At 42.5% G+C, this 13607-nt stretch overlaps 1 protein-coding gene across 1 annotated transcript; it reads left to right on the forward strand.

Annotated features, from left to right (window-relative positions):
• Nucleotides 1-5596: 5596 nt before the first annotated feature.
• Nucleotides 5597-11044, forward strand: LOC311038639 (tripartite motif-containing protein 16-like; the record flags this gene model as incomplete). The annotated part of the gene is made up of 2 exons (XM_084048211.1): nucleotides 5597-5846; nucleotides 9292-11044. 2 exons carry the CDS (start codon nucleotides 5597-5599, stop codon nucleotides 10914-10916), a joined length of 1875 nt encoding a protein of 624 aa, XP_083904337.1. The 3' UTR covers nucleotides 10917-11044.
• Nucleotides 11045-13607: the final 2563 nt, after the last annotated feature.

Raw genomic sequence — 13607 nt, forward strand, 5'->3', positions numbered from 1 at the left:
TAATGTATGTTTCATTATATCATAGTTTATATCTGAAAAGTAACTAGTAGCTAAAGTTTTCAAATAATTGTAGTGGAGTAAAAGTACAATATTTGCCTCTGAGATGTAGTGGAGTAGAAGTAAAAGTATTGGAAATTGGAAATACTCAAGTCAAGTACAAATACCTCAAAATTGAAAAAAAAAAAACTTAAGTAAATGTACTTAGATACTTTCCACCACTGTTTAATGAGACTAGTTTTAGAGAACAGCTCACTTTGCAGAGGCAGACTTTCTGGATGTTGACATCTCAGCTGTGTGCAGTTAACAATTACCTACCAAATCAAAGTAACATCAGAGATTATTGTTCACACATCAAAGTGATCCCCTACTGCAACGTTAAGTGATAACCAGTCAGAATGAGTAATCACAGTTCTCAGGTTTTAATAATGTAATAACTGGAGATACTTTCAACATTGACTGTGTCTCTCTGCTACTGCTCTGCTGCTCACACAACATGAAGACTGCACTGCCCTCTACTGACCACTGGCAGTATGAACTAGTCTATTATGTTCTATTAGGGAGTTGAATACATTGGTTTATTCAGAGAATGCATTCTGAGACACACAGAGTAAAGCAACAGTTTACATACAGGGATTAAATCAGAGAGAGAGAGAGAGAGAGAGAGAGAGAGAGAGAGAGAGAGAGAGAGAGAGAGAGAGAGAGAGAGAGAGAGAGAGAGAGAGAGAGAGAGACCTTTGACCTGACCTTATGTCTTTGTACTAGGCACCGGGCATTGGTGTAAAGTAACTGTACATTTACTCAAGTAAAAAGTAAACATTATAAGTAAGTGTATGAGTAAATATACTAAGTAAGTCGTTTTTTGTCTGTCTGTCTGTCTGTCTGCAGGTCAGTCAGCCTGTCTTCTCTCTACAGTCTGTTGACATCTAGAATGTGTCCATACTTCTACCTCTGTTCCTATCAGGTAAGACATTGTGTGTGTGTGTGTGTGTGTGTGTGTGTGTGTGTGTGTGTGTGTGTGTGTGTGTGTGTGTGTGTGTGTGTGTGTGTGTGTGTGTGTGTGTGTGTGTGTCTTGGAAGATGTAATGTCAACTTCTCTGTGTAGATGGACTCATTGTTTTCTATTCCTCTCTGTTAGTTTACAGTGTTGTTCAAGGCAGCAGGTTTCTGTGGATCCAGCAGCATTGAAGACCCCTGCTGTAAACTGAAAAAAAAAAAAAGGAAAAAAAAATATATATATATATATATATAAATATATTTTTTTCTTTTTTCAAAAGGGCACTTCTGGTCAAGAGGGCAAAGGGCAGGTGCTCTAGCGCCACCTAGAGTCTATCTGTGCACGTCCCTGCAGGTCTTAATGTTAAAGTGTGTAAAGTGGGCCTCAATCAGTTCTGACCAGACATAATCCTATAGGGGCCTTTAGGCTGCAAAGATGACGAATCAGGTCAAAATGACAGTAACCTGCATGCTGATATAAAAACATGACAATTAGCAAAATGAGGTCTACTGAAGCAAAACGTTAAAATGTAAGTACAATATCTTCACTGTCGGGTGGAAACCCTCATACAGTATGTCCAAAACATGTTACTGTATCAGAGTTAAAAAATAAAAAAAATAGATTCAAAAATTGCAGATCTAACAAGCTCTACAAGCTTTTTTTTTTGCTTGTAGATCTGCTGTTTCGATACTTTAATGTGACACTCTAGTATGATGATGAACTATGGAGATAAGAGGTTTCTCCCCTTTAAACATGACTGTCATTACATGCTGTTGTTTTTGGAAACATTTTTTGATTTGTCTTGTATGACTGTTAACAACTTAGATACATAAGAATATATAAACAACCATGTCTGCTCCTTTGTGTGTGCGCGTGCATGCATTAATAAGGCTCGTACCTTCTTTTCTATATTCACCTGTTTCCTATAGGCTGTGTGTTTTCCACTTCCTGTGGATTTGATCCAATGAAATAGATATGCATTTAGATGTAATTGTAATGTTTTGGTCATGGGAATAAACTGTTTTGTTTGTTATTGAGGATTCAATTAAGAATGGTATGGTCCAGTGGGAGGGGCCTAGCTTTTAGGGATCTGACACTGTGCAGCTGCCAGACAGTTAATGAAGGCCTTTGGTGTCGTCCAGACCTGTTTGACATCTCAAACTTGGATTTTGCTTTCATTGCAGTTGTGTATGTTCCTTTTCTTGTGCGTGCAAAGCTATGATGGGTCTAGACACTGTGAGGTTATTGCACATGTTGTGTTGCAGGGTTAGTGTTATTCAAAGCCATCTATACGTTTGTGTGTTTTGTTTGTTTTATGTGGTGGCTGTACTGGCTTTCAGTAACATACAGTAAAAATGCATAAATAAATCCAGAAATCAAACCCTTTGCAACCCTATGAATAATTCTATAACTTGTCTTGTTAATTTGAATACATCTTTAAACCATTTTCAGCTCGTTAAAGCAAGGTCCATATAGTTATTTGACCTGTTAATGTGATGTTGTCACACTGTCATTTCTCTCCATGAGTATATTCTGTTAATTTTAAGATGACATGCCAACCAATTGCTGACAGTTCATTGCTTCCCCTCCTACTGTCTCATAGGCTACAGAAAGGAGACATGGACGTTGTCATTGGGGATTCCACGCATGCCGCCAAGGTCCTAGAGCGTCTAAACAGTCTTAGGCTGAAAAAGGAACTGTGTGATGTGACTCTGTGTTGTGGGGGACAGGAGTACCCCTGTCATAGAGTTGTACTCGCGTCCTTCAGCAGTTACTTTGAGGTAAATACACATTGACCTGTACGGGAATGAAGTTCAATGTTTGGCTGTCACATGATGCTATATTGTTGACACAATTAATGTAAATAAGAAAGGCCTAAACCGTGAACACTCTAAACCAGGGGTCTTCAACAGGGGGTCCGGGACCCCTAGGGGGTCCTCAGAGTTACTACAGGGGGTCCGGCAAATCTTTGTGTGATAGGAACTTATTTTTTACATGAACAACTTGAATAACTTTAGAATCCCTATTCTGAGGGTAACATTCGCAGAAAATAGCAGCTCTACAGTACAAGCTCACAAGCTTGTAGATCGGCTATTTTCAGCACAGAGGAAAATACAGTATATGAAGCTATCTATGAAGAATTTTAATCTGCAACACAATTTTATACAATATGTAGAGGGGGTCCCTGCTTCATCTCTCTCTCAGCTAATGGGTCCTTGGCCTGAAGACCCCTGCTCTAAACCCTGAGAGAGAGAGAGAGAGAGAGAGAGAGAGAGAGAGAGAGAGAGAGAGAGAGAGAGAGAGAGAGAGAGAGAGAGAGAGAGAGAGAGAGAGAGAGAGAGAGAGAGAGAGAGAGAGAGAGAGAGAGAGAGAGAGAGAGAGAGAGAGAGGGGTTTAATGACTATAGAGATACTGTGTACCGATGATTTGTGTGATGTTTGGACAAAATCTGTAACCACAGACGGAATGTGTGTGTGCCTCTCTTATTTTTTGCTTTCTTTCCTTCTTTCCTTCTGTCTGTCTGTCTGCCTGCCTGCCTCTCTCTCTCCCTCCCTCTTTCTTTCTTTCTTTCTTTGCTGGTGTTGTGAGCTCTGCTCTCTCTCAGCTTTTCTTTCAAACTGACTGTGGATCACAGCTACAGTGTGGGTCTATCGAGGGGCGGAGCCTATTGGTGTGTGATGCCAGTGGTACATTTAGATAATGGGATGGCTGTGTGTGTGTGTGTGTGTGTGTGTGTGTGTGTGTGTGTGTGTGTGTGTGTGTGTGTGTGTGTGTGTGTGTGTGTGTGTGTGTGTGTGTGTGTGTGTGTGTGTGTGTGTGTGTGTGTGTGTGTGTGTGCGTGCGTGCGTGCGTGCGTGCGCGCGCGTATACACAAAATACTGACTCATCTAACTATATAAATGGCGAGCGACTTCCGCACCCTCGGTGCGACACCCCACAGCTCTGTTATCGAATAAACAACGCACCGCCAGACCACATGTCGCCAACTCACTCGCCACGGCGGCCGCGCTGAATTTACGCGTCGCGTAGGGGACATCTCATTGCTCACTACACCTTTTCCACCGCGCAACATAATTAATTCTACTCACCAAATGTCGGACAAAACGGAAGGGGAGGCAGCTTCGTACCGTTTACCGTGCACACCACCGACACCGCACGGCGACGGATTTCGCCGAAACAACACGAGCGGCCGCCATTGCACTCTGCCCATGTCCTCCACAACACCACACACACAGCTCCTTTGCTTCAACCCCCCCCCCCCTTCTTACGTACCTCCTTTGTTCCACCCAGGCCGTTACTTTCACTTCACTCATGTCTCGATCACAATATGTCCGTCCTTCACGTGCCATGTTCATCCCAAACACACAAACAAACAGCCACGGCCAGTCGGCCACAGCACAGCACGCTGCCCAGGCTAATGTGGTAAACAAACCTGCCTAGGTTCATGACACCACAGGACTCGCCAGTGATGTCATCATTATGCAACCCGGAAGTACAAATACCAAGGATAGGTCAGTGATGTCAGTCGGGTTGCCAAGTTTGCTGCCAGGTTTTAAAAAACAAGCGACAGAAACAAGCAAACCGTGCATGAAAAAAAAAAAAACTGCCGAAGGGGTCCGCCATGTTCCAGGGGGGTCCCCGGGGGTCCCAACACTCACAGGGGTCGCCGGACCACCAGGGGGTCCGCGGACCACCAAAGTAACAATCACTGTACAACACATCGCGTGCCAATCGCGTAGATCTACGCCAAACGATTTAAAGCCGCAGTGTGCCAGTCGCGTAGATCTACGCGACTCGCATTTCCCGAAAAAGTGCACATTCCGGAATTTTTTTCGACCCATTTCCGGTTCCGGGGCCGACCGGAAACGGAATAAAACTGGTTCCGTTTTTTTCGCTCGCATCCGTTTCCTGTCTGGGCGTCAGCTTAGAATGGATTTATCTCCCTTGTGGTTTTCCTCACCGCATCGTCCTGTCTAACGTTCTCGCCTGTAACTTCAAAATGGCGGCACGGATCGGCTCGGAGTTTTTTGTTTTTCTTTTTCACGGATCCCGTGTTTGTGTCGAACCAAATGAACGCGGATTTTAAACGGATTTAGCGGGGGCTATGACGACATGAAAAAAACAAAAAAACAACAAAAAGAGCTTGGCACTGGTAGGTACATTATGAGATTAACCTCTGGCGTTCAATGTGTTAACATTTTTTCCAATTTTTTTTTTTTTTTTTTTTTTTTTCCTTTTGGACACTTTTACTCCGGCGATTTGGGTACCCCAATATACACGCACCCACGCTGGGCCCCGTGCGCGGCTGGGGTTGAGGGGGGCGTAGCCCCCCGAAACTCTAGTGTTTGATAATGGGGTGGAAACATTTTCTACCAGTGGATCACTGTGAATCACCACACACACACACACACACACACACACACACACACACACACACACACACACACACACACACACACACACACACACACACACACACACACACACACACACACACCCAGGAAGAACCTCCCATATCATGTGATTTCTGAGGAAATTAAACCTAACTAAACTCGTCTGATAGTCAGTTGGACAGACAGACAGACAGTCAGTGGTACTAAGATGGCGCAGCAGGGAGATCAAGTGGATCAGGAACAGTTGCGTTGTTCTATCTGTCTGGATCTACTGAAGGATCCAGTGACTGTTCCCTGTGGACACAGCTACTGCAAGAGGTGTATCGAGGGATTCTGGAACCAGGATGATCAGAGAGGGAGGTTCAGCTGTCCACAGTGCAGACACACCTTCATCACAAGACCTGTTCTGAAGAAAAACATCATGTTGTCTGATGTGGTGGAGAGCCTGAAGAAGACAGGTGAGAGCTATACGTTCTCTTGTAAATACATCTCACTGTCTGTCTGTCTGTCTGTCTGTCTGTCTGTCTGTCTGTCTGTCTGTCTGTCTGTCTGTCTGTCTGTCTGATTGATTGATTGATTGAATATTTTATTAGACAGAAATGCAAACGGCACGAGTACAGTGATACACTTGGTCTAAAAGGATGAATCCAATATTATCAAAAATATAAATGACTATATACAGAGTAAAGGAGGGGGGGGGGGGGGGGGGGGTGAACACCTTTCTAAGAAGTGATATTTGAAGTGACCTCCCTTCTGGCCTCCTGAAAGGTGGATTTTCAGGCCTATTTTAAAGGATGCCAGTGATCCCCATTTTTTAAGGGATGGAGTCAAGGCATTCCACACTTGGGTGGCAGTACTGTAGAAGGAGAAGTTTGTTCAATAGGTCGGTTCACTTATGCACAATATTTATAACAACAAGGCCGTGTGGCAGGCTATCTTTAGGGGAAAAAATATGTTACACACACAGTCTGACACAGATTGGTGTTAATGCAGATAAACGGTAACAACAACAATAGTTATCAGCAGTCCTGGAATTTCATCATTTTAGGGGAAGGCCACTTGGCCTTTGGTGTTGTCAAATTTTGGAGTGCACAAAGGCCAAATGCCAGGGCAGGAAGGCCATCAAATAAAACCATGATTTTTAAGTCCACAGAAATAATGAATTTAACTTGAAGGTTAAGGATGATTTAATTCTAATATAGTACAAGAATAGTATAACTATTTGTGAAATATAACCCATGTATTTCACAAAATAATGTATTGGCAAATTACCAATATTTGTACAAAGTCGTAGCCTATTGGTCTCAACTCTTGTCACATTCAGCCCTGGACTTCACTGATTAATGTGATCCCTATAGAGCGTGCCAAAATCCCTGAAAGGGGCGTCAACAAGTGTCTTTTGGTAGCGGCGGACATCTTTGAGGGGTAAAAACCAGGTTGACTTAACATTGCCCAATGCCACGCCCAATGCCAACGCCCCCCGTGGTGACGACGCGTTGGCACGCTTAATAGAGACACACGGCCGGAAGCGGAAGGCTTACAAATTCACGCCCACTTTTGACACAGCGCCGCTACTCGAGGTCCGTTAGAACGATGAACTGCACCTGCCAATGAATTCCCTATGAGAGGATATAAGAGTTAGCCTACTTTTAAAATTATCCTACATTAACTGAAAACGATATTGATTTAAATAAAAATATGTTTCCAAATGTATGGAGTGTCTTTGTCAACATATCTTCTTGTTTTCTTAATAGTTGATGTGTTTCATATTTAATTTGCCACTTTAACAAGTTACCCATAATGTTAACACAGCAGAAGGTAGACGGCAGACAGACAAGTTGTCACATTTCAGTGACATCACTGTCTTTACGAGCGCCGAGCGCCGAGCGCCGACCAGTGGCGTACCGTAGAGGCAGGACAGGCGGTCGCCTGCCCCACTAAGATCTCGCCTCCCCTAAAAAAAACAAATAACCCGAAAAGCTTTGAACTGAGCAGATTGGACCTTCTGTTCCAGAGATAATGACCAAAACATCTTAAACGGCCACTTTCGCCAGTTTTCTGGGTATTGAAAACCTCAAGGGATGCGTCCGTGACGTATATACCATGCGACCACTTAAACTCTAGATCTCCAATGCTAGTGGTTTTGACATACTGATGGAGTATATTATAGTATATTGCGGGTAGTATATCGAGATGGCAGATATGGGACATTAAAAAGCATAAATTAAACAAATGGGACACTTTATTAGAACACAAAAGAAATCGCTACAGCTTCAGTAGTTAACCAGTGAAATTACGGTATTTTACAATGCCTCATAGAGATTGCATTGAGAGCTGCAGTTCATCGTTCTAACGGACCTCGAGTGGCGGTGCTGTGTCAAAAGTGGGCGTGACTTTGTAGGCCTTCCGCTTCCGGCCGTGTGTCTCTATACGTCACATTAATCACATTAGATTTACAGATTAGAGATTTTATGTATTTTCCCCACAAGTTATTTTCATTCAAATGTGATGTGATTGAACTTGCACTAATAATGACTTTAGTTGATGTTTCACTATTTAAAATGTAGTATGTCTTAATTATTAATAATTATTGCTTGTAGATTGGCTATTTTCCCCATTTTAAATTGTTTTAAAATAATAATAATAATAAAAAAGGAACAGTTGTTCTACTGCGACAATACAGTATATTGCCTATATGGTGGGAAGAATAGTCAAAACCGCCTCCAAAATTACTGGCATCCAGCTGGAGAGCCTAGACCCATTCTATAACAGACAGCTAATCAAGAAGGCCAGGTCCATTCAACAAGACAGAGCCCACCCACTCGAGCCAGCATATAGGTTGTTGCCTTCTGGCCGTCGTCTGGGTGCCCCCGGTGTCAAAAATAACAGATTCAAGTATTCCTTTATTCCTGCTTCAATTCGAGCAATCAATGCTGCTAGTAACAGGTAAAGGGTAATGTTACTGTGATAATGATGACGATGATGATGATGAAAGAAGCACTTGTTGACCGGCACTTTACATTTCTGAATGTAGCCTTTTGTTGTATCTCTTGCACTTTATCTCTTGCACTTTGATGATGATGAGGATGTTGAGATGATGATGAAACAAGCACTTTATGACCGGCACTTTATATCTCTTGCACTTTATATCTCTTGCACTTTATCTTTATCTCTTGCACTTTGATAATGATGATGATGACGAGGATGAAACAAGCACTTTATGCCCGGCACTTTATATCTCTGATGTATACCTCTGAATGTAGTCCTTTGTCTCAGATCTTGCACTAGATGCGCCCAGACTTATGTTTTATGCTATGGCGTTTGTTTTGTTGTCCTGTATTCTGTGTATGTTTTAAACCACTACTCCGGCTGTAAAACTATTTGCCCTTTTGGGACACTAATAAAGACCTTGACCTTGACCTTGGTTCTGTATCAGTATATGAGTCCGTTTTTAGCATATTTAATTCTAATTGGCTACTATGACTGCCTATGAATTTCATGGGCCTAGGGTAGGTCAACCTGGCCCGGCGAAGATCTGCCCTGGTGCGCACACATTAGCACAACAGGTGAGGGCAATTAAATTCAGAAACAGGCGCAAACAATGTCAAACTGTCACTTTTTAACTGCTGAAATAAACTTCCCATTTGGATCATTGACAAACGAACAGAACATGGCTATTGTTTGCAAAAGGATTATTTAATTATTGTCCATCAGAGCTGTGACATGAGGTCACAGCTTCTCTCTACTTCTCTCTCTCTACCTACAAATTAAATACATTTTTATCAGATTGATAAATACATAATAATCTCTCTCTCTCTCTCTCTCTCTCAGGCACACATACAAATGATATACATTTTTATCAGATTGATAAATACATAATATTATGTATCAATCTATCAACAGGACTCCAAGCTGTTCCTCCTGATCATTGCTACGCTGGACCTGGAGATGTGGCCTGTGATTTCTGCACTGGGACGAGACTGAAAGCTGTGAAGACTTGTCTTCAGTGTCTGGTCTCTTACTGTGACACTCACCTCCAGCCTCACTATCAGTCTCCTGCCTTTAAGAAACACAAGCTGGTCAAAGCCTCCAGCGAGCTTCAGGAGAACATCTGCTCTCGTCACAACAAGTTGAGTGAGCTTTTCTGTCGTACCGATCAGCAGTGTATCTGCTCTCTGTGCTCCGTGGAAGAACACAAAGGTCACGATACCATCTCAGCTGCAGCAGAACGTACCGAGAGACAGAAAGAGCTCGATACGAGTCAGCAGAACATCCAGCAGAGAATCCAGGAGAGAGAGAAAGACGTGAAGGTGCTTCATCAGGAGGTGGAGTCCATCAACCACTGTGCTGACAGAGCAGTGGAGGACAGTGACACCATCTTTACTGAGCACATCTCTTCCATGGAGAGAAGACGATCTGAGGTGAGGGAGCTGGTCATAGAGCAGCAGGAACGTGAAGTGAGTCGTGCTGAAGAACTGAGGAGGCGTGTGGAGCAGGAGGTCACTGAACTGAGCAGGAGACACGCTGAGCTGGAGAAGCTCTCGCTCACAGAGGATCACATCCATTTTCTACAGCGCTACACCTTCTACCTCTCAACGATCAGTGAATCTACACACCCAGTCAGCAGCAATGTCCGTCCTCTGAGATACTTTGAAGATGTGACCGTGGCCGTGTCCAAGATGAGAGACAAACTAGAGGACATTCTAAAGGTCTTAACAGACTCTTGCCACCCGCGTGTGTGTGCACAAACGAGCACGAGTGCAAGAATTTCACGGGACCTCGCCCGCTCGGCTCACCACCCCTCAACTTCTGCGCTCGTCCTAAATAATTGCCCGCCTCTCTTTGAAAATGATTTACATAGGGGCGTCGGCCGCTTCCTGACTGAAATGACCTTTACAGAGGAAGGGACAAACTTCCCAGAGACAGTGAACAGAGTGGATGTTTCACTGTCAACACCAGCAGAACCCAAGACCAGAGCTGACTTCTTACAATATTCACGTCCAATCACACTGGATCCAAACACAGCTCATCAAGACCTGTCTCTGTCTAAAGGGAACAGAAAAGTAACACGGATGGACAAACCACAATCATATCCTGTTCACCCAGAGAGATTCACTGTATGGGAACAGGTTCTGAGTAGAGAGAGTCTGACTGGACGCCTTTACTGGGAGGTAGAGTGGAGTGGAAACTGGGTTTATATAGCAGTCTCATATAAAGATATCAGCAGAACAGGGTTTGGTGAAGAATGTGGATTTGGATGCAATGATAAATCATGGTCTTTACAGTGTACCAAACAAGGTTATAGTTTCACACACAGAGGCATTGATACTGACATCCCAGGCCGTGTGTCCTCCAGAGTAGGAGTGTATCTGGACCACAGTGCAGGTACTCTGTCCTTCTACCGTGTGTCTGACACCATGACTCTCCTCCACACAGTCCACACCACGTTCACACACAACCTCCATGCTGGATTTAGTCTTAATCCATTTTCATCTGGATCCACTGCTGAGTTGTGTGACCTCAAGTAGATCACACTTCTGTTCTGTCCCTCATGTCACGAGTCCAGAATCGTTTCTTAATTGTTTTATTGTTTTTCTCTCAGCCTGCTTTGTGAGCTTGTAGATCAGCTATTTTTTGCTTTGTATGATGAAGTATAACAGGGTCTTAAAGTGGTTAATAATCTATATTAATATGTTGTTCTCCTCTTGTATTCATACACCTTCTTGGTACCATTTATCTTGTTATGATTCTGATAAAAAAAAAAAAATAGCAGATATGGCCCGGACGGCTGGCGTAGCGGTCCTCACAGCGTGTCGCAGGTTCGAATCCCGACCCCGACGGCCTTTGCTGCGTGTCACTCCCCATCTCTCTCTCCCCGTTTCCTGTCAGTCTACATGTATTCTATTAACTAGACCATACTCGGTCGACGCATCCGTGGGGGGATATGCGCACATGATCTGGCAACCCGGGAGGCAGTTCGTCCCATAGCTGGGCAGGCCCGTAACCATGGCGACAGTGTTTTACACTAAAACGCTAATAAGAAGCTGAGATTTGATGAAATTGAAAAACGGGCTTCACAGTTAAGTTCACATGGTAATGGTCAATGGCTGTGTGCAAAATCAGAGCAATTGCTCCAGCCACTGAGGAGAACCGGGTAGCTTCACATACTCACATACTCACCTACTCACCACTACAGACAGAGGTTACTAGAATTATAGTAGGATAAAGGCAGAAAAAGCCAAAAGAACATATATTAAAAAAAATAGCAGATCTACAAGCTCATAGCGTGTCACTTTCTGCCGCGCTATGAGCTTGCAGATCTGCTATTTTTTGGAAAAATCGTGAAAATGTGTGCAAATCTTTGAATAAAAATGTCCCACTGCCATTGCTTGTAATGTTCTGCTAAAATAAATCTGTGACTTTCATCTCCATCCATCTGGTCCACTGGTTGTACTTTGATGGGTATCCTGATGCCTGAGAATATTAATACTCATGTTAATATTAATAATATTAATACACCAACACAGGGTTAACTAACTCTGCACCCCTACTTGATCACACTACAGCATCACACTACAGCATCAAAAGCAGCAGATCTACAAGCGAAGCGTTTGGAGCTTGTAGATCTGCTATTTTTGACCGTCTTGAATTTGAAACATGGAAAGCAACAGTTTTGGAACATGTGAGTTTTTAGGTATTTTCTTTACTTTACTTGAGTATTTCCAATTTTCAGTACTTCTACTTCTACTTCTACTCCACTACATCTCAGAGGTTTGTACTTTTACTCCACTACAATGATTTGAAAACTTTAGTTATTAGTATACTTTGCAAATATAAATCATTATATTATAAAACATACATCCACTTCAGCCCTATTTTATACCTAGGCTATTTGAAAATAGCCGATCTACAAGCTCACAACGCGTCGCATCGGTGTGAGCTTCTAGATCTGCTATTTTCAAATATTTTAGTACTTTTACTTTTGGTACTTTAAGTACATTTTGATACCAATACTTTTTTACTTTTACTCAATTACATGTTTTATTATAAGTACTTTTACGTGTAATGGAGACTCCATTATGGAGTACATCTACATTGCAGTATTGATACTTTTACTTAAGTAAAACATTTGAGTACTTTTTCCACCCCTGGTTTTGAGCTTGTAGATCTGCTACTTCTGACCGTTTTGAATTTGAATCCTGGAAAGCATCAGTTTTGGAACATGTGAGGATTCCACCCGACAGAGAGCATATATTCATCAAATGACGGTGACAGGCTATTCAGTAAATCAACTGAATGGCAGAACGAGTCAGTGCCATTGTTCATAACACACATGATCCACGTCTTGCTCTGCCAAGTCGGACACACTTGAATGGAGAGGTTTGACAATTAAAATGTATTTAGTTAGATCCACAAGACCAGCCTGAGATGCTGTGTGATGTGGTGTTGTTGTATTCAGTATAATATGGTGTAAAGTAGTACGAAGTACATTTACTCAAGTACTGTACTACTTTACTGGAATATTTCCAATTTTCAATAATTTGTACTTCTACTCCACTACATCTCAGAGGCAAATATTGTACTTTTTACTGCAATGTTATTATTTGACAACTTAAATTACTAGTTACTTTGTAGATTTTGATTAGTATTACAAAACCACTTCAGATCTCTCTCTCTCTCTCTCTCTCTCTCTCTCTCTCTCTCTCTCTCTCTCTCTCTCTCTCTCTCTCTCTCTCTCTCTATATATATATATCTATATATATATATTGTTGTTTAGTCTATTGGTTCTCAAAGTGAGGTCCTGGGAGTTAAGTTTAATCTATTGGTTCTCAAAGTGAGGTCCGGGGAGTTAAGTTTAATCTATTGGTTCTCAAAGTGAGGTCCGGGGAGTTAAGTTTAATCTATTGGTTCTCAAAGTGAGGTCCGGGGAGTTAAGTTTAATCTATTGGTTCACAAAGTGAGGTCCGGGGAGTTAAGTCGATGACTTTAATTGTCACTCAAATAATTGCGATTAACGATTTCACTGTGTGTTTGGCCATTGAGCATTGGAACATATGAAGCCTTTTAGGCGTCCTAATCAAGCATTACACGGGGCAGATATGACACATAACTGAAATATATAAAGACATATTTCATATTTGTATACACCAAAATAGCTGATCTACAAGCTGTTTGTGCCAAATCTGGGCTGGACGTGATCAGTGGAGCTCCCTCTGGTG

Source organism: Gymnoscopelus microlampas (assembly GCF_963454915.1).
Source record: "Gymnoscopelus microlampas genome assembly, chromosome: 22".
Taxonomy (NCBI): Eukaryota; Metazoa; Chordata; class Actinopteri; order Myctophiformes; family Myctophidae; genus Gymnoscopelus; species Gymnoscopelus microlampas.